This window comes from Tachypleus tridentatus, chromosome 13 (assembly GCF_004210375.1).
Source record: "Tachypleus tridentatus isolate NWPU-2018 chromosome 13, ASM421037v1, whole genome shotgun sequence".
Classification (NCBI taxonomy): domain Eukaryota; kingdom Metazoa; phylum Arthropoda; class Merostomata; order Xiphosura; family Limulidae; genus Tachypleus; species Tachypleus tridentatus.
Genome location: NC_134837.1, coordinates 174,419,218 through 174,442,510, shown reverse-complemented (window position 1 = coordinate 174,442,510; position 23,293 = coordinate 174,419,218). Strand labels below are relative to the sequence as shown.

At 33.9% G+C, this 23,293-nt stretch overlaps 1 protein-coding gene across 2 annotated transcripts in view; it reads left to right on the top strand.

Annotated features, from left to right (window-relative positions):
- The window catches only part of LOC143238762 (protein Wnt-11-like), a 45,400-nt gene extending 22,609 nt beyond the window's left edge, over positions 1-22,791 (top strand). For both annotated transcript variants that reach the window (XM_076479277.1, XM_076479278.1), the window contains exons 3-5: positions 739-1,016; positions 16,881-17,173; positions 17,571-22,791. In XM_076479277.1, the coding sequence (XP_076335392.1) occupies positions 739-1,016; positions 16,881-17,173; positions 17,571-17,745 (746 nt within the window). In that variant the 3' untranslated portion in view covers positions 17,746-22,791. The remainder of the gene's footprint in view (positions 1-738; positions 1,017-16,880; positions 17,174-17,570) is intronic.
- Positions 22,792-23,293: the final 502 nt, after the last annotated feature.

Below are 23,293 nucleotides of genomic sequence, written 5' to 3'. Positions count from 1 at the left end.
TTGCGCAAGAGTTGATGGTAGGTGGTGATTACTAGCTGCCTTCCCTCTAGTCTTACTCCACTAAATTAGGGACAGCTAGCGCAAACAGCTTTCGTGTAGCTTTGCGCGAAATTCATAAACAAACAAACAGAAAGTCTTGACTTGCCCCACGCTTTATCAAAATGTTCTAGGAGATCAGACTGGTAGAGTTTAATGCAACAAAGGAGGATGCTGTTTAGCTATTGAATTAGTTAATGGTTGATAATTTATTTTACACACTAAAATATGTGCGGCCTTTCAAAAATAATGGTTTTCAATTTACTACAATCTCTCGTAGTTTCGTTGACATCGGAAGTATTGCTTATAATTTCTTTTTCAAGCCATGCTCTAAGATATGGTCATGATGACGTGGCGGTTAGAGAGATCTGTAAAAGCAAACGAAGGGAAACGGTAATAGATAAAGAAGTAGAATAATCTGTGGGATATACACAAAACATGTTAGACTTTAACTGATTTCAACAATATTTTCTGACAACAAACATATTTTAGAAGTTCCTTCATGCTCAGAAAAAGAGCGTTGAACAAAGTGTTAAAAGTTTCGTACCATCACTTAACTTGTGTGCAAATTAACGCCACTAAATTTTCTCCATAATCTACGTATTTGAATAACAGTCACGTGGTTATGTCACCCATAATAAAAGATGTATTAAAATGAAATGACGACATATTATGGGTGTTGATTGTATGACTGAATTACAGGGACGAGAGAACAAGCTTTCGTGTATGCCCTTTCCTCTGCTGCTTTGGGCCACACAGTCGCACGTGCCTGTAGTGCCGGGACGCTGCTCTTATGCGGTTGCGGTCGTGTACCAGATGGACCACCACACGGGGATTTCAAATGGGGCGGCTGCGCAGATAACCTGCAATATGGAATAAAATTCTCCCGTTCGTTTTCTGATGGTCCTTGGACGAGAAAGAAAACGAAGAAAACTGTAGATGGCGTCCTAAACAGACATAACAACAGAGCAGGAAGGAGGGCAAGTAATGTTTCTATGTTTATCTTTTGATTTACTATACTTTATTAAAAAATCAATGAAAGAAATGTATGTAACACACTATAGAAACGAAAATGCCTTTTGACATTTATTCAGAAGTAACCATCTCAGATGCAATAAAAATAAAAATGTCTTTTACCTTTCATATTAATTCACAAGTAACTATTTTACACACTATAGAGATATATAGGCATTTTGCCATTCACATGGATTCAAAAGGATATACAAACTTACTAATGTAAAGGCGAAAATAAAGACCTGTTAGGTTAACTTTAACTCTTTCGTTTTAATCCAAGTAAGTTAATGATGTAACTGTATTTACATTACAAATTTGAATTAAAACTATTTTATTGTTTGTGAAAACGTCAGACGTCAGCTGCCTAGGTTGCGTATTTATCAAACATTTGATATACAAAGTCAAATTATATGGTTAATTATTAATCATATGTTATTAATAATCAAATTGTGATTAACTACATGAAAAATGTGTAAGTAAGCGAAAAACGTTTTTTCAATGGAAAATGGCTTCACAAGTACAGTTTGATAATGCCATATGTAACCCCTGAGACTTACATCTGACCCACAGGAGGACAGGGTGCGATGGATAAAAACGTATGTGCATATAAGACACTCTTGTGATCAGTAGATAAAAACCATAACGTAATGAAACATAAGTTTACAGTTGATCCTTAGAAATCTCTTTGGTGCGAAAAATTAGAATTATTTGACATATTTGAGTTTCAGGCTTCATTAAAGTCAGGTAAAACATTATTGTTCTTATTAAATTTATTATAACTCGTTTAGACTGAGATTAATCACTAACTATAAGTTGGATGCTGTATAATCCATACTCTTGGAACCATAGATTAATCACTAACTATAAGTTGGATGCTGTATAATCCATACTCTTGGAACCATAGATTAATCACTAACTATAAGTTGGATGCTGTATAATCCATACTCTTGGAACCATAGATTAATCACTAACTATAAGTTGGATGCTGTATAATCCATACTCTTGGAACCATAGATTAATCACTAACTATAAGTTGAATACTGTATAATCCATACTCTTGGAATCATAACCTTCATCATTATTCTCATGTGTGGCTGTGATTGTGTGATGTTTTCCCACACCACAGTTTTTTACTCTAACAGGTTTTTGAGTCAGTCTTAAACACACGCACACTGTTAGTAAACTATTCACATGCCCTTCACAGTGCATGGATATTAGTTTCCGAAACTACATTCATTCAAGCTAGCGTATAAATGTCAACTGGACTTTGCATCGATGAATTTTTTGAAACTGTGGTCGAATGTTAGTGGTGTAACTCTGCTTTATTCTGTCATCTTAATGAACAAAGCACCCACTGACTTAAAGATACGCCTGTAACCTTGTGAACGTTTTTGTCTATACGTCTTTGTCAATTTTAAATCTGTTAATTATCTTGTTAATGTACCAATAGTAAGCCCAGCTTCATACCACTTGTTATTGTAGGACAGAGAGATCTCTTTTGCAACCATCAGCAATTACTTTACGAATAAAACTAGAATACAAACCATGGAATGGAAAAGAAATAACGTATTCTTTTTTGAGAGAGGTACGTACGAAAGTGTGACCAACTTAGAGTGGGTAAGTGAGAGATACAAGTTCTCGTGTGAAATAAACTAAATTCAAGAATTATAAATAGATATAGAAGATCGAGTTCTCAACACCTCACAACTAGAACTGCCGCTCACTATGTGAGACAGAAAAACATAAAATAAAACGGGTGATTCAAACCAAATCACAAAACAAAACTTATATCTTAAAGTTCTCATTCCATATTCATTACATTCCTTACAGGGTGAACTGGTAAATAAATGTTACCTAATTCCAGTAACGTAGTACATAACTCTCTGTCCCTCTGGCGTGTGCATCACTCATTATTTTCTACTTAATTGTTTGAATTAGGTAAGGAAAAGGCCCATCTGTGTCGTTTTTGACAGTCTTTGTTCTTTTACTAACATTTATCGTCAACAGGTAGTACACATCTATAGGAATAGACCGCCACTCCTTTCACAAGGCATCTCTAAGTTATGGAATTTTGGAGTTTGTCTCTTGTACCTCTCAGGTGACTTTCCAATACAAAGAGAGCTGTATTTGGTTCTAATATTGAGGTTTGAGCTGGATGAGACAAAGTCTGAGTTCTGTATGGCATAACTCATTGATGATCGCTAACTCTACAGAACTAACATTTTCAGACTATTGTGGTTGTGATTCTTATAGCAAAGCCACATCAGGCCACACAAAGTTCATCGAGGGGAATCAAACCCTTGATTTTAGCTTTGTAAATTTGTAGACTTAGTGCTGCACCAGAGCGGGACTTGACCATTGTAATGACCTATTTTCTGCTTTCCCCTGTGACCGACCAACTAACCTACTAAATTCATACTTTAAACTACGACTGTGTTAGTGCTGACGGTAACTACTAACACCCTGTTTTATATAAAGTATTAAGCTGAATGTAATAAATGTATTTTTGTCTCTTACTGTGTTGAAAGCAACAACTTTTATGCAATAAACATAGCTAGAGAAACATGCTCCAACTTTCATACTGTTAGACACTTGTAGATTCACTAAAATTGTGTGTGTGTGGAAAATTTATTTTTATGATTTTGAACTGTGACTAAGAAAGAATTCTACGCCTACAGAGTGTTTCTTATTCTCTTAGCCTGATGTTTACTATATTTTCTTGAGGCTACTGAAAGATGTCGCCACCTGCTAAATATTATTTACACAGTTAGAGTGATCTTTTTTTTTTTTTTTCAATTATTCTCTGAACCTCAGAACTATTTGATAGGGTTCAAGTCCCTATCAGATTTATAAAATAGTTTTCTAAACTATTTATGCACTAAACTGCCCGTGTGTTCTTAACTTTGTTATGTAAAGGATTCCTTATACTCAAACGAAATCTGTAAATAGAAACATATTGCAAATAAGTGGTGGACCGGTGGCAAGTTTATGGACTTCAGACGCTAAAATCCTAGGATCGATTCTTCGCGGTGAATTCAAAAGCCCTCAGTAGTTTTGATGAACAAAACAAATAATTCTACAACTTACTCCTTAAATTTCCAATGTATTTGACGTAGAAAATAAATAATTTTACTTAACATATACAATATATAGATAGTTTGAGGATTAAAATGTGAATAGTTGCTGATTTTTATCACAATGTATATATATATATTGTAACTGACTGAAAGTGCTTAAAGAGTATATATATATATATATATATTGTAACTGACTGAAAGTGTATATATATATATACTCATTAAGCAAAAGGATAAAAAAGTGCCCCTAACAGTTTATAAAATTATCTACGAGAGAGAAACGGTTTTCAATTCAGACGTATAAATTCAGCATAAACATCTGTCAAAAGTTTCGTGATGACTGTATATAGCTAATCTCGTACAAAGGAATACTTTTGGCATCATTACTTCGTATATCTTTACGATTTCGTAATCACCGTTATAGGACAGCTGTCCGAGTGTAATTTCTGGGGAAGTAATTTATATTAATTATACACACGATTCCGCTCAACATTTATGACTCATCCTTACGTAGAAATATTGTAACAGTTTAGCTTTACTGATCTCGAGGTGATGAAAACATCTCACGACAAGTTAATTTAATAATATCTACAACATCAAACGACGTCACAAAGGAGTGCCGACTCTTCGCAAAATTAATTTCGCGCGTTCTTAGAAGACATGGGATTTTTAATCAAAATTTAGATGGTTCTTGCTTCGTTGTAGAGCTAAACCAGACCAACTGTTTTACATCGATACTTGTGAATTTGGTGAAATACAGAAGTGATTTGAAAAGCAACATGTGTTAAAAAAAAGAATTGAATGATTTATCAATATGACGTGCAAATTAGTTTTAAAGCATTGGTTTATTTGTTTTAGCACAAAGTTTCGAAATAGGCTATCTGAATGGATATAGTTTTGTTTATTTAATGTTCAGAAGTGTTTGTGTTTATAGAATATCTAGTATGCAAAGTTTACACTGTTTATGGTTATTATTGACTAATCATTGAATAACGACTTATTGTAGTATCAGAGCTAGGATGATACTGTAATAAGAAAGGCTTGTTTACATTATAGTACCCTCTATCAGTATAATGACAGTATAATACTGTAATAAGAAAGGCAAGTTCACTCTATAGTATCCTTTATTAGTAACCTGGCATGACCAGATGGTTAAGACACTCGACTCGTAATCCGGGAGTCGTGGGTTCGAATCCCCGTCCCACCAAACATGCTCGCCCTTTCAACCGTGAGGGTGTTATAATGTTCTGTCAATCCCACTATTCGCTGGTAAAAGAGTAGCCCAGGAGTTGGCGGTAGGTGGTGATGACGTGCTGCCTTCCCTCTAGTCTTACACTGCTAAATTATGGACTGCCAGCGTAGATAGCACTCGTGTGGCTTTGCGCAAAACTAAAAACAAACAACCCTATCAGTATAATGGCGAGAGCAATGCTGTAATAAGAAAGGTTGTTTTTCACTTTATAGCACCCTCTATCGGTATAATGACAGGATAATGTTGTGAGAAGCAATTCTTGTTTTTGTGTCAAAAAATACGAAACAATATATCACATTTGTACCTTCTGCTCCCATTAAACACAAAGAATATCTGAACAAAAATATTATCAGCCTGTGAATAGATTTCCACATAATTTGCAAAACATCCATATAAAGATATAAATACGTGTTAAAATAGCCATACGTTATAAACAAGTTTATATAAGCTTTGTAGGACCACCCGCTCTTCGCGTCTTGGTTGACACAGATTCGTTTCTAATTCGGGTCATACAGTATGTTTCACTGAACTAAACCTCCTGAAATGGCATTACACTTGTTTTTGTTACTTACGAAGTTAAACTAAAATTCGCCATATGACAATAAACTGTGAATAATAGATTTAAGAAAACAGATAAAATCCGATAAGCATTATACCATTATGGTCAACGCAAATGATAAAAACAAACAGAAGAAACCTCGTTCATTCGTGATTAAATGTGTACGATTTTTTTTTATCAATAGCCTATCATGAGTGGCAGTCTGTTGTTTTATGCTGCCTTACAAATACGTAAGATTTCGTGACTTGTCTATCATGGTAATGAAAGCTCTTTGTTGTTGTTTAGAAAATACAAAACCAGAAGCAAATTCAAAGTTATATTCCAATTTGGAAAAAAAAAAAATCGACCAAAAACTTTTATAGCTCTATGGTTAAATTTCGTGTTATTGGTATCCATAGCATATCACGTTTTAGCTCTGATCGAAACGGTTGGACAAGAAACCAACTATATTTCCTATACCAACCAACACAGTTTCTTTAGATTCCTTCTTTTTATTTTTCACTGACAGTTTTATTTCCTTAATGCGAATGTGTAATATTTCCAACGAATGTTTTATGATATGAAAACCTATGAACTAATCTCATCTGAGGCAGTTTAACCGAGATCTTTGGTATACTATTGATTAACGAAATCTGTTCACACTTTAAGAAAGTAAAATACGAAAACACATCTTAGAAATACTGATAGAAATTATACACCTGAAAAAGATGTACATACACACCATTTACTTAAAACTTTACCTACGTTTTGTTCACTTACACACTGAGCTGTGAAATTTTACTCATTTTCGTAATAAATAACGTTAATATTGAGAATACTTGTATCACACCTCAGGTTTTTACAGAGTATGTGAAATGATAAACCAGTTACACAAACTACCTTTGGTATCTGAATATTCTAAATTCCTGAGCTCAATTTGAGCATCGTATTACACTGTGAAGCATTGTATAATACCCACTTCAGTTTTGTTTTCAAGTACATTTAAAGCACTTACTCGTTTGAGTGCTGTATTAATGAGGACAGAGACCGGTCTGAGCAGAAATTTCACACATATATAGCATTTAATGAACACATATTTGCGGAATGACTTTTTAAACGAGAACTGCAATAAGATTAGTTAAATATAATGAACAAACCAAAGCTACTGTAGTTCCATGAACACCAATGTCCTTGATTTACAACGAACTCATTTAAACAGCTACTGCTCAAAGTTCACAAATCAGGTTACCGGTGTGGTGGCATACAGTTAAATACATGTATCACAAGCTAAAGTTAAAACAACCAGAGAAATGATTCTAGTAACTTACGATATAGAGAAAACAGTGAAAATAGTGTATCATATTTCTTTACCAATGTTTATTTATTTCTCTAAAGATAAGTTTAATTTATTATTAAAAATTAAGTTTGAATACTTTAGCAACTGCAGAAAGTGTTCGACTAACAGTTATGAATGCGCATTAGTATGTATTAAGATAAAACAACAAAACACGTGGTCTATAAATTAAATAAATATCGGAATTTTGTTGAAATCACTCAAACATCACAACAAACACTATATTTGTGCTCTGACAAAAATAGAAGTCTGCGTTTCAATAGAAATATAATAGAGTAGTAAAATAGATAGCTACCTATGTAAAATGGTTTTAACTAGTTTATCTTTTCTTTACACATCAAACAGTAGTGTGTTTCAACGCAGTAATCCGTAATATAATCACATAAATATATGTATATATATTCACTGTTATACCAAGTATTAGCGTATGTAGGTGCAAATAAAACTGGTGATTTTCTGTTGTGTTGTGTAATGCTCGTAAAAAAAAAACTGGAGATTTTTTGTTGTGTTATGTAATGCTCAGAAACGAAACTGGAGATTTTCTGTTGTGTTATGGAGTATTTGCAATCAAAACTGACGATTTTTTATTGTGTTATACAATACTCGCAAAAAAAATTGTTTCATAACACAACAGCAGCCACCACCAACTCTTGTTTGGCTGAAAACATCATTCTTATAGTGCACACGTAGTCCCAAAATACAAAACACGTTTATGCACTAACGGGACGGGAACCTTGAATTGATGGATTCACAGTCCGACCACGTTAACCACTATGACCGTTTCAGGTCTTTTATGAATGAATTTAACAATGTGGTTTACTTCAAATGATTTACGTTTTTCTAATTTAATTTTTCTGGTCTATGCAGTACATCTGAAAATTTCTATTTTATGACAACATATATTCTAGCATTACCTTTTGTAATCATTATTCATACATTATAACATTATTGTTCATATATTACAATATAATCATTTGTACAGTTTCACTGTTTTTTCAGTTTTGTTTAATGGTTCATTGAAAATTGATTTGCAAACAATGTTAGCAACTTTCTATTGTTTTATACAACACTCGCTAAGAAAACTAGCAAGTTTCTGTTGAGCTGTGAAATGCTATCAAACAAAACTACATAGTGTTTGTTGTGTTATACAACACTCAGAAACAAAACTATTGAGTTTATGTTATATTATAAAGCACTCGATTGCATTAAATTGTCTCAGTACTTTTGAAAACTTAGTCAAATCAAGTGGAAATTCTTGAATTATTTGTATCGTAACTGTTTCTTACATAACGTATAGTTTTAATAGCTTTTAGTAGGAATTGAGGTTTGGTGATACCAAACTTTTTTGTTAAGATCTTAAACTCTAGTTGTCTTCAGATTATGGTAGTTTAAGTCGTAATGAAAATATTATCATGCGCGAGCAGATCGGATCCTTGGTTTCGAACATTATCCATTTCAATTAAACAAAGACAGAGAACGCCATCTAGTGGAACTTTGTTTGATATAACATCCAGCTTCTCTTGCTGTTGTTTTAGAATTCGTTACCAAACATGATTTATCTGTTACAGTATAAAATATCCCTATTTTGCGATTTCACTTTTCCGCTGTTGAAATTACATGTTGAAACTACATAATTTGAACTGAACAGCAGAGGGAAGGCAGTTAGATATATTACAGTAGTCATTGCTTTCTCTTGTTTGACCGATTTGAATGTTATTTTTATAGTGCTGCCATGGTGCTAAACTACGGAGCATGTTTTGTTTATTTTTGCCGCAATGGGAGGCGTACCACAAATTATCGGATTTGCAGTCTGGCTATGCTAGCCATTGGACCAGGGCCGGTTTTTTTATGAATGAAGTTAAAAAAAAGTGTTTTATTTCAAAATATTATTATTATATGTTTTTATGGCCCGGCATGGCCAAGCGTGTTAAGGCGTGCGACTCGTAATCTGAGGGTCGAGGGTTCGCATCCCCGTCGCGCCAAACATGCTTGCCCTTTCAGCCGTGGGGACGTTATAATGTGACGGTCAATTCCACTATTCGTTGGTAAAGAGTAGCCCAAGAGTTGGCGGTGGGTGGTGATGACTAGCTGCCTTCTCTCTAGTCTTACACTGCTAAATTAGGGACGGCTAGCACAGATAGCCCTCGAGTAGCTTTGTGCGAAATTCAAAACAAACAAAATATATTGTTATTATTCATTTTTACGCGCCATGTGATAAATCAAATTTTATGACACCTTGCACTATAACATGCCCTTTTGTGTATCGTAATATTACTGGTTCGTACAGTTTCAACTTATTGAAAAACTAAACATTCTTTTCTCTCATGACCTTATCAGCTCATCAGAACAGGGAAATAAGACCAGACACTGAGTTTTGTAGCTACGTTTTATTTGTAATCAAGAATTTTTTTAAGTGAAGAAAATTGTGTGGCTCGATTTAGTACGTAAATCAGGCCGGTTTCAGAGAATCATTCTCTCTCATGACTTCCGAGAGCATGAACTGAAATCATAACAATGAACTACAGAATATAAACACTGTGTTTTTAATAACTTTACTATCCGAACGATGGTCTACCTTTAACTGGGTGATCAAAGAATAATACAGTTTTTATTCTATCAATCAGTTCTCTTATAATGTACGAAATAAATATTTTATTGAAAGAATGCATTGTGAACAAGACATAAAATATTTAAAACATAATTGTTGATTTTTTAATAGCTAGATCAATTTAAATTACTGGTTGTAGAAAATTAGGTGGGCTATTTTCAATTCGAAGCATAAAAACCGAAAACGCACACAACATTATTTTAACAACAGTTATTAACATAATTATACAAGTTAATCTAATAAACAACAATGACTGTTTCATTATACAAGTTAATTCGACACCGGCAATAAATGTTTCCTCATACAAGTTAATCCGACACCGGCAGTAAATGTTTCATTATACATGTTAATCCGACACCGGCAATAAATGTTTCCTTATACATGTTAATTCGACACCGGCAATAAATGTTTCCTTATACAAGTTAATCCGACACCGGCAGTAAATGTTTCCTTATACAAGTTAATCCGACACCGGCAGTAAATGTTTCATTATACAAGTTAATCCAACAGCAGCAGTAAATGTTTCACTATATAAGTTAATCCAACACCAGCCCAAGATTAAATAGTAGTTTTACTATTTTTATTCTATTTGTGGGTTTGCAAATTGTGGAGATTTTATTTTGTAGGGATCTAATTACGCTACATCCTTTTTTACAAGTATTAAGAAGACTGGCTTATCCTGCATTTTGACAACATTGATCTGTTTTGTTTTTGTTTATACACATAATGTTTTTCTCGGTTAAGAATTTTATCTTTTAAGTGAAATAAAATTTAATAGGTAAAATTAACGGAGTAAGTTCCTTGTTCTATGTTTCAAGTTATCGATCTAAAGAAGTGACTGCTTTGTTGTACTGTTTGATGTTTTGAGTTAAGTATGTGAGCGTTCTACAATGTGTTTTAGTTAAATAAACGTGTACTTTGAGATAATATTTAGTTTAGAGTTAAAAAACACGTAGTTTGTAGTAATACTTAGTTTAGAGTTAAAGAAACGCACACTTTGTAGTAATACTTAGTTTAGAGTTAAAGAAACACGCACTTTGTAGTAATATTTAGTTTAGAGTTAAAAACACATAGTTTGTAGTAATACTTAGTTTAGAGTTAAAGAAACACGCACTTTGTAGTAATACTTAGTTTAAAGAAACACGTACACTGTAGTAATACTCAGTTTAGAATTAAAGAAACACGTACACTGTAGTAATACTCAGTTTAGAATTAAAGAAAAATGTACTCTGTAGTAATACTTAGTTTAGAGTTAAAGAAACACGCACTTTGTAGTAATACTTAGTTTAGAGTTAAAGAAACACGTACACTGTAGTAATACTTAGTTTAAAGAAACACGTACACTGTGGTATTACTTAGTTTAAAGAAACACGTACACTGTGGTATTACTTAGTTTATTGGGTTGGAAATGTTAACATAGCTTTAGTTTCAATGTGCTGAGTTAAAGAAGTTGACGCATTGTTTTGATATTTAATTCGATGACTTGAAAAGTTGATTGTTGTGGCATATAATTTGAAGAATTGAAAGCACCGCTGGTTTTAACTGATTTAATTTGCTGAGTTAAAAACGTGAGCGCACTGCTGTGCTATTTAATGTGTTAAAGAATTTAGGGCGTTGCTGTGATACTTCATTTCCTTGGTAAGAGGAATGGGCGCACTGCTGTGGTATTTAATGTGCCGAATTAAAGAAACGTGTACCATTTAATGATTTCGTTAGAAGAAGAGGGTGCTATACTGTTCTATCTAATGTGTTCAGTAAAAAAAGTAGGTGCCTGCACCTCTTTGCTACTTAATGAATTGAAGACCGTAAAGTGATTCATTCTACGAGGGTGAGCACCTTGCTGCCCTCCAACCATATGTCTACTGACATACAACGCTAGAATCTGTGTTTCGATACCCGTGGTGGGCAGAGCACAGATAGCCTATTGTGTAGCTTTGTGTTTAATTAGAAACAACAACAACATCACCTTGCTTTTCCCGCTGATCTCATTTAATTTTAAGTTACCTTTGCTCATTCGTTTTGTTGTTGAGCGCAAAATTACAAAATGGGCTGTCTGTGCTGTGGCCACCACAGGTATTGAAACTCGATTTTTAGCATTATAAGCTTTCAGTCTTGTCGTTGAGCTAGGGGGAGAAGGAGGTATTTGCTGATCTAATATTATCACAGACAACAAAGAATAAACCAGTGTGACGACATTTAAAAAGAAAACAATTGTTTCTTAGAATTAGCAAATATAATATAGTCGATTTATTTGTAGACTTTTAAAAGGGTTATTTTTGTTCAAGTAAAAAATCAAAGTGCAATTCCTTATGTCAACCCCTTCCCCAGATCTCGTGGTAAATTTATTTTATACCATCACCTTGTATGTAATTATATCAATATTTATTAAGTGTAACACACAAACACACACACAAAACTGTTCTTCTGTTTGGCCTTGTGTAAGCTAGAAATTTCGAATTGCAGATGTCGTACATTCGGTAGTACACAGACTACATATACTTGAGTTATAGGGATGGTGCTTGTCGTACAACGAAACTTACACTTATCATTATCACCTGTATAATACAGTTTCTGTAAAACTCACACGTGATTTTACGATTAGGTTATATAAGAGACTATCCACTTATCCTGACACATTTTCATGAAGCAAATTAAAGGCAGTCATCTGCATAAATCACACGTTTTCACGATTCCTGTGTATAACACAATCTAATCGGCTACAACATTCACACGTGTGTTCACGATTTATGTACGTAACACGGCCATCTATAAAACTCATTCAGTTTCTCACATTTAACACAATAATCAACGCAATTCACATCATACGTTTTGTATAATGCAAGTACGTAACAGTTACCTCAAAATTCATGCAGGTTCTTTGAATTAATATATATAACACAATGATCTACAAGGAGCAAACACGATTTTACAGTTCACATACTAGATAATACACTCATCTACACAATTCACACACACTTCCACAATTCCTGCACGTAACACAATAGTGCAAACAATGCAATACATCACACGTGCCATACAATACAATCAGTTGTACTTTTAACTCATGCGTATGCGATACATCTCTATAATATAATCAATTACAAAATTTGCGTAAGTTTAGTTATACGTTCAATTAATAGTTAGTTGAACATTTCACACATGCTTATATAATATACCTGTATAATCTAATCAGTTACATAATATTCACGCATGTTTTGTTATACATTCAACTTGAATAATCTCATTTTTGTCTTCCATATTTGTTTTTAAGAGCCTCCAAACTAACTGTTTATGTAGCGACTGTTCCATACCGATGTTTTTTTTTAAGGGGGTATGCACTAAAGACGAGTCAGTTCTTTAATGCATTTATGTTAAACGAGTTTATCACAAACCAAGTGGTGTTTCTCATTCATAGATCTAAGTTTTACTGCAGTGAATAACTTGTGTCGTATACTGGGTTGATTAAAACCTTCCCTTTTCATTTCTTATGAGCGAAGTGTACATATTCAGAATGATTATACCATTAGTCAGGCGCCATCAGGTTCTGAACGTGACTGCTGGTTTGTTCAAGGAGTGCTAGTAAAACACAGTAATTCACTCAAAGTAATACTCTGTACAAACATAGAACGATGCTGTCTACCACGTTTATTCATAAACTTCTCATCTGGTATATTACCACTTCTTTGCGAATCCCACCCACACACTCATTGGATACTATCCCACCAAACAGCCAACATCTGTTAGTTTCTCAACAAAGTATGAAACGGATGCTTTTGTTTTTTATATAGAGCAGAAGGAAAGATAAAAAAAAAATTCACGTATTCCTCTTGCCATGTTCATATTTAAAGGTTTGTTATTCAAGTCAGTGGCAATATATACCAAACTACATTTATTTCCAATTGGAGCGCTTTTCATTTTACACTTACATTTCTGATGTTACTTTTACTGTCTTGGAGTTGTGTATAGTTATAAATAGACTATAGGTGTGTAATAGTTACATGGTTGTAATTACACGGAAGAGCTCAGGCCATATCAAGTATAAATAGAGACAAGGAGAGTTAGAGAAGACTATAATTGTCATCTTCTTCTGTAGAGGATGGTCGACGGTCAGAAATCTTCGTTGTAATGGAAATCTCTTAGTATTCAACACCGGAGGGATATGGAAGGAGGTTTTGTGCCATAGCTATGCTGTAATTATCCCCTGGGCCATCACAATAGTGCTAATTAAGTCACCAACTTCACCACCGAAGTCGGGAAGGAACGCCAGACCACACAGACAGCAAAACAGGGAATATGCGGCGCCTTGACCGCGGTACTGACTTACCTACCCTCGGGCTTGTCGAGGATTAAATTGGGCTATTTTAAACTGCTCAACTAGGCTTAAACAGGACGCGAACTAGATTATCACTTCGCAGTCCTAAAAAATGTTATAGCCTGTACACAATGTGCGGCCATAGAAAATTAAAAGTAAAGTTTATTATCTTTGCAATGTACAATTTAATCACTGACAGAACGTTCCGAGAAGCTAGTTGACGATCTGCACGTGTAAACGTTTAGTCTGTTTCACAGTTCCTCGTGACATTTAAAGTACGAACTCTTCTGTGACGAAAAATAAATAAAGTGTCAGTATTAGTACGCGTGGTTTCTTCCAGGTGCATTTAAAATAACAGCGGAAACACCAAAGATTCCGCTGCGACTGGTGGTTCCTTATATCATTAACTTAGAATCGGTGGTTGTTTGTTTCACATCCTGGCAATTCACCACGAAAATTGCTCCTGTTAGTGACTGTTTGGAAAGCGCAGAGTCCATATTTATGTGAACTAAAACACCATTTTTCACAGAAAAACATTCAGTAACCAAATTTGCGCCGCCTGGAGCATTTCTTTGTTTTCAATCCCTATTTCTAAAAATGCATAGAAATGCACTATATTTATCTCGTAATACTTACTTGAAGTACAAGTTTTGCCCTAATTTATAATTTACGGTTCAGCTTTTTGTTAAACAAATTTTATCCAGTTTCAGTTATCAAAGTCTATGTCTTGCATCACCACCTGCATAATCACCTCTTGCTACTGAAGTCATCAGAAGATCTGTATTCTTTTTTATTAGCCCCTCAAAAACCTATTTATACCCTGTTTCTTTTCAAACAAATTGGATGCTTACGTAACTTTACAGTGTTCGTTTCTCACCCATGAATATGCAAATATAAAGATCTTGAAACAAAAATATTTAAAAAGTGTTAACACCCAAGAAAAGTAGTTCGCAATCGATATCAAAATAATCAAGTCTCTAACTTCTTTCGCAGTGAACGGAACTGTTTTGGGGTCTGTTAGTTGCTTTTACGAAACACACAGTGTAGTTGCATTGGCAAGTTTCTTTGATATTATTCATCAAACACAAATCTATCTACCCAAGACACGAATCTTCCAGGTTTATCGATTGCTATACTTGTTTAATTTCGCGCAAATCTACCGAGGGCTATCTGCACTTACCGCCTCTAGTTTTAAAGTTATAGACTAAAAGGAAGGCCACTAATCAAAATCACCCCCCGCCACCTCTTGAGCTACTCTTTACCAACAAAAAGTGAGACTGACCGTCGCATTGTAACGCTACCACTGCTGAAGAGAGTGGATGGTATTTGATCCCGCGACCCACAGGTTGCGAGTTGACCACCAAGCCATGTAAGCACCGACTGTTTCGTTTCATACCTTTTCCACATGAAACCTTTGTTTGCCAAGAATAGCGGTAGACAAGTTTAGAATACAGAGAAATAACGTTTTGGTCAAAAGCAGTTTATATATAAGTTAAGCTTTTATCCATGGTTGCGCCTCGGATGGATCTTACATTATCCAATCTACAATACTAAGTATCAAATATTTTGTTAAAATGTTTGAAATAAAAAGAGGTGCAACAGAAATACTTTAGGTTTAGAGGCTTATTTTATTTACAATGTCATATAAAACAGAAAATATAACATTTCTCATATAAGTAGTTTATAAATAAGTACGTATCATGTTGGTAAACCTCTTAAAGAGGACCAGATAGTGCCTATCTATGCGTGGCTCGGCATGGCCGGGTGGTTAAGGCACTCGACTCGTAACTTGAGGGTCGCGGGTTCGAATCCCCGTCACACCAAACATGCTCGCCATTTCAGCCGTGGGGGCGTTATAATGTGACCGTCAATCCCCCCTATTCGTTGGTAAAATAGTAGCTCAAGAGATGGTGGTAGGTGGTGATGACTAGCAGCCTTCCCTCCAGTCTTTCACTGCTAAATTAGGGACGGCTAGCGCAGATAGCTCTCGTGTAGCTTTGCCCGAAATTTAAAACAAATAAATTTCACTTGAACGCTAGTGAACACCTCAGAATTTCACTTCTGAAATACCAAATAAATTTTATTTTATTTCGAAAAGTGAGTTCGGGAGCTATTTTCGTACTCTTACTTGTTATTAGCCCAGATATTTATCTTACAAGAAATAAAACGCAGTAGTCCTTAACTTCTTTTTTTTTTAGAGGCTGAGGTTTAATGCATATTATAATTAAATGTACTAACAAGGAAAAATGAAGATCCTATTTATGTAGATTTTATTCAGAAAACGTGTAAAACTCTATTGGAAACTAGCTTCTAAAACGAAAATACCAAAATATTTTCAACTTTTGCGATACACCAATACAAACCCTTTAAAGTATAAAAGCGAATCCAATACAGTTAAAACAAACATGACGACGAAAGTCATAAATTCTGTTACCGAAAAGCTAGTTGAAGTATTTTAATCAATACGTTATATATTGCATAAATAGTACAGTTGTGTAATAATTTCGTTTCGTTGTCTTGTTATTTGATCATATAAAATACATTTAGAATCTGATAAGATGTTTCTAGAAAAGTGTTAATGCGATTACTACGTTTTCATCAACTATTCGGATAACTATAGTTTTGTTTTTTTTTCTCTCATAGGACGTCGATCTTAAAAGTGATTTAGTTTTCTCTTTTTGTCCAACAGGCGTTGCGTGCTAATTTGATGACTCAGTGTAAGTGTCATGGTGTATCCGGCTCTTGCAACATTAAAACGTGCTGGAAAGGTTTGCCGAGGATTCAGACTATTGCCGATTATTTGAAACAAAAGTACTATGTGGCTATAGAGGTTACAGATCATAGGGTGAGGGGGAAGCCAGAGCTACTTCCAGTCAATAGCCAGCTAGGAATGTATCAAAATGACGACCTCATTTACACGAACAAATCTCCTGACTACTGCATGCCCAACCCAAAGGTCGGTTCTGTTGGTACATTGGGAAGGTAAGGATAGTCTCGATTTGTAGCTTGAGGTTCGAATTATTTAATTTTGTCTTTATTAATTTATAGTTAAGGTGATGTTACAGAGATGTTTGAAGTGTGTATGTGTGTGTAATCAAAGTTCCAATTCCTAACTGTAGAAACATGTTAGTAAGATCGTTATTATTATCGTTTCTGTAATCAATAAAGGTGAGATGCTTGCTTTTATGTCTTTTTTAACGTTGATGAATAAATAAGATATTTATAAAATAAAACACATAAAATTATGTATTTTCAAAACTCCCGTTTGATTAGGGTTACTCATTCATATTTGCTTCACTAATTCTATTGATATGGTTAAATGTTTCATAATTTATTTAAAATCCGTATTAATGGTATCGTTTCATCTTTTTGTCGCCAGGAGATGTAACGCCACTTCCGATGGGACCGACAGTTGTGACTCCATGTGTTGTGGCCGAGGTTATAAAAGTTATACAGTGGAAAAATTAGAACGGTGTAATTGTAAATATTATTGGTGTTGTTACGTCAAATGTGACGAATGCCGGACACAGGTAGACGTGTACGAATGCAATTGAAACTATCAATGTTATTGATACCAGTAACAGTCGGGTATTCCAAAGTTATGTGTAGCACACCTCCATGCACCGTACAGGTAGTTATTGTGTTTAGTCTAAGAATACATTACAGTGGTAATCTCCAGTAAACACCAAAAACATCTAAAAGTTTGTAACTGGTGTAAGGAATCGATCAATTAGTTCATGGTTTTCTTTTTCTTCTGGCTACTTTAGTCCTGCACTCTCGACAGAAAAGGAAGTGATGACCAACATTAACCATGCAAACTGTTATAAGTTGGTGCCTTTGGAAACAACCAACTTCTATTTTTGAGCTGGCAAAAGAAACCGACTTTGCGACGTATACAGCGTTTCGATCAGCTAGACAGCTAAATAGTAGATCTATTGTTTCCAACCAACCACAAGACAGTCAACCACGCACTTCCGACAGGGCTACGTTGTCTCCGGTGGCAAGAAAACCAACCACTTAGTTCCAGTTAAAGTTTTTTGTTTTGTTTTTTCTAGATAACTGACCAAGCGTTAGGACTAAAATAAATTTGGCCACGTGCTTTCATTTCCACAACTTCTACCATCACATTCTTAAGGAGTTGTTTTATATGGCTGAAGATAGAGCATGGATTGCCTTTATTTTATTTAAAACCAACTTAACTACCTGTTTTAAAAAAGCTCATCTATTTGCCACCTTTCCACACAATAAATCACGATGGCGCTGAATATCGGTTCATTACGGCCAACTAGAAAGGCGTTCGTACTGTCTAAGGATACCGTTTTTTGAAAGAGTTCCAACCAAAGATTGATGACCAAATCAAATATTTCCTTTTGTTGTTTTGGTACAATTATCTTCTTTTTTAAATACTAGGTATTCTTTTCTCTGGCACAATACTTCCTTTATTATTTGGTTTTCTGACAGTTTAGGACTTTTCCCGCATGAATATTTATAAAATAATAATTTTTCCAATTGTTACTATAGTATTTGCCGTACTATTTCAATAAACAACAGTAAGTTTAATATAAAATAAGCCACGAACATTTGCGATGACTCACAAACCAGCAAAAGATACTTTTGGTTAACACGAATATGTATATATTTCCTGGAGATTATTGTTTGCAAAGCCATAAACATATTTTATTTTATTTATTTATTTATTTAAACTTCACGAAAAGCAATACTAATTGTGAAGAATAAGTAGAAAATATACTTTTGAAATGATGGCAATTTAGGATTTAGGAGAGCAATTAAATCGTAATCCTATATCCACTTTTTTGTTTTTCATTCTAATATTCTGATACCTTTCCATGAATGTTGCTAAAAAACTAGTGATTATTCACTTCAGATGGTGCTAAAAAATATTAATTCAGATGTGAATAAAAAGACTCAGGAACGAAACAAGAAAATATTTCGAGACAGTTGAAGAATTATGTAAAGTTGTGGAAAGTAACGACCAATGTTAGTCTTTTAGTAGCCTTGTATGTTAATGCATATTTAAAAACTGATAATGACACATACTAGTGGCTGATATTGCTGGACTAGTACCCACCGATTAATATGTGTTCAAAAATAAAGGAAAAGTACTAATGTAATCAGTAACTAATATATTCACAAAAGTAAAGGTGAAATAATAATTTCTCTAAATATCAGATGACTATTTGGGCTGCCTGATGTTAGCCCTGACCAAGAGCACTGGTACGAAATATCTCCTAACAGTAAATTAAAGCAGAGAATTTACTGATAGTGTTTATCGACAGTGTTTCACAATTTTTCTGTGTCTGTTGTTACTATCAATAACATTTCATTCAACTCTTAATCCTAATAGATTCATAAGCCAGTGTATTAATTGTACGAAAAGAATGTATTCATATTAGCTTTATTACTTATATTCACCATCCGTATATATAAATGGTTCTGTTCTGTCGTTATTGAATACATCTCTCTTAATGAAAGGTGAAAATTTTATAATTATTGTCTCTTAACTGAGTAGGTGTTTAGATATCAAATTGATTCTCAGAATGTACTTTTGACCCCTGCAAATGATGTTGTTTCCTATGACACTGCAACGTGGAAGAAAATTATTTAAGTTTACTGCGTAACAAAGCAGGAAACAGTTGGATGTATTTCTCACACTTTATTAATTAATTTTAGATTTAAACTGAGCAGCCATCTTTATTTTCAGAAAAGATATTAGGAGGAAATTACAATTATATAACACGTAGAAACAAATATTATCTCTAGTTGTAGTTGTCATAGATTTACCTACAAACATTTCTGGTATAGACAGCTGTATTTCTGGTTCCATATCTTTTTATTTGTATTTTTGTTAGCTTAAGTATTCTGGAAACGGGCCGTGAAATGAGTAAGATATTTATCCCATTCAATTGGCATGTTAAGTTAATGCACATTTTGAAAGAAAAAAATTCCACATGGATGTAAATACGTAAATAAGACGTTCTAAAAGAAGTTTGATTTGAAGTTCAATATATCGTTCCCTGTAAATGCTGCTTTTTTACACAACTTTACTATCAAAGCAATACAAGTAATATATCCTGAATGTGTTATTTAAACTAGTAAGTAAAAATAAAATGAAAACTTCAGTGTATGTTTAGGCTAGTTTCAGGAATTAATTATGCTTGAATATTATGCAGGTTGTGGATTATATCTTAAAATTCAAGATGAATTTTATTAAACAACACATGTCTGTTTGCATGGTTGTTTATACAAATTACACACTAACGCGTCAGGCTGGCATATTTTGTACAAAGCAATCAAAATCTTAGAAAAATAGTAAAATAAGAATGTTTCAAATCAAGTTTGACCCAAAAAGTTTTAAAACATGCATAAAACAATGAAATGTGCGTGTTTTTCTTACAGCAACTTAACATTAGACTATCTGCTGTGTCCACCGAGGGGAATCGAACACCTGGTTTTAGCGTTGTAAATCCGTAGACTTACCGCTGTACCAGAAGGGGACAAACATTGAAATATCAATAATGGACAGTTCTAAACTTTGTGTAGGAGTAACCGACTGAGAAAAAAAAACTGAAAAAACGTTCATATTCACTAGATTTCGATTATGAAAATAAGTTTTGCTTACGGTACTAAAAACATAACCAAACTCTTCTACTTTGCTTGACTTGTTTGTGAGTCATTGCGAGCGTTCAAGTAATCATAACAAAGTGTCTTGAGAAGACACAATGTGAATATTATGGAAAGGATTTTAAGTTATTTGAAATAAGTGAATAACCTCTGGTGTTTTCATAAGGAAATATACTGACATTTGTGTATGTTGTTTGATCCTTAAGGTACAATACCTTTGAGAAATCAGCTTTATAAATATAACTTTTTTAAAGTTACACAAATCACTGTTTTCTCAAACTCTGTATTTTACTAAGTATCTATATTCATGTTGCCCTAGTATGACCGAATAATAAATCTAACGGAAAAGCCTCTTTTGCAAAACGAAAATACAAAGGTTCGCGTTTTCATACGTTTTGCAAACCCACAATAAGGACACATTTAGTTCTTACGGATATGTCTGTACAGAATTAGATCACTAACTTATATATCTTTCAATATCAACCCAATTGTGAGGGTTGCTGCGTTCTTACACCTTTATAGCAATGGAAGCTTTCTGAATGCTCCTTTGTTTAACTTAGGTAAATATATATATATTTATGCAGCGTTGAGCGAAACTTTAAAATAACTTTCATATCGTTGAGTAATCTTACAACAGAAATATCAATTCTTACAAGATTTTCATGAAGATGTTGAACCGTTTTGAAAATCGGTTACAGTTTGTTAGTTTTTATTATTAGTTCATAACAAACTCATCGGAATCTCAGGAAGAAGTTCAAATGTTTTACGTTTTTATAAAGATAAAACTCGAAACTTTAATAAGGAAGTTTTCAAAATTTTTTTAAGAATCTCTCGAAGAAATGAAATATATAAAAAAATCTTCTATTAAGTATTTACTTCTTAATGATATTAATGAAATTTTCCCAGGGATCGTTAAACTTATGTCTATTTGTTATCGAAGCGGGTTACCTAACTTGATTACGTTTGCTTATATAATAATAATAATAATATATATATATACAGTTGAAGCACAGATGCAAGGCAGTTGCTTAGCAATGACACCATGCCCTTTTACATCAAACTACAAACATTGTAATATTTACTTGGAACAACTGCTATTAACCAAGACATTACATCTCATTGTTTCAGGTCGTGCTGCGACATGACAGATAGCATTATCTAATTACATGCAAACCTTGCGTTATGATGCAAATAATTTGTGATTCTGATTAAAATTCAATTTGAGAGTTTATAATTATATTAATTTTTTTTAAATATGTTTTTCAGTAGTAAAGAAATATAGCATCCTTGAAACTTTGCACCAATCAGAATACTTAGTTAGATGAACTAAACTAAAACGAGTTGTATAACAAACATTGATTAACTGAATTCAGCAACAACAATTTGTTAGAAGTATTATAGACAAGTTATTTCATTAATGTGTATTTTAGTGCTATCAATATCCTAATGATTCACTAAATATATGATATTAACCGTAGCAGTAAATGAAAAAGTTGTTCAAACCGGATTTTTTATGTGTTTGTATTCTCCTACGTTGGTAACAATGTGTATTGCTTTACTGTTTCTGAACTCACGAACGTTTACTGAATAGACCCAACTCTGGTAATTGTATCAAAACACCATTGGAAAGTTATAAAAAAATTGTACATATTTATTATTGTGTATTGTCACTCGCATTTTTCCCATATCAATTACATATATCATAACTTTATTTTATGGATTACTTGGTGTTTGTTGTGAATCTGATGTGAGTGTGTGTGTATGTGTTAATTATTATTCCGTGTGAAACTGTAGAACGCTTTTCAGGTTTGAATACAGATAACTTGTTGATGTTCAAAGCACAAGTGTGTAATATATACATATATGTCTCTATATATATTGTAACTTTAATGTTTTCTGAGATGTAACAAACAATTATTTAAGTTTCACAATAAAGCACTGGCTTATTTATAAGTCGTTTTCAGCCACCACTTTGTTTATCATGTGTTTTGGGTTTTAAAATCACAATAATCTTCTAATTAATTAAAATCGAATTACTCACAGTAATTTTCAAGTTAAGAATCTAGTTAGATACTCTTATAGCTCATATACTTTTTATTCATTCTGGGACCAGTGTGGCTTCGTACATAGTTCTCGGACTGTAAAGTTAAGAGTTCATGGTTCGCGTCCAGCAACCGTGAGCGTGCCATAAGAGTGATAATGAAATCATGCTCTTCGATCATACAAGGCCCGATATGGTCAGGTGAGTTAAGACGTTCGACTCGTAATCTGAGGGTCGCGGATTCGAATCCCCGTCACACCAAACATGCTCGCCCTTTCAGCCGTGGGGGCGTTATAATGTCACAGTCAATTCCACTGTTCGTTGGTAAAAGAGTAACTCAAGAGTCGGCAGTGGATGGTTATGACTAGCTGCCTTCCCTCTAGTCTTGCACTACTAATTTAAGGACGGCTAGCGCAAAT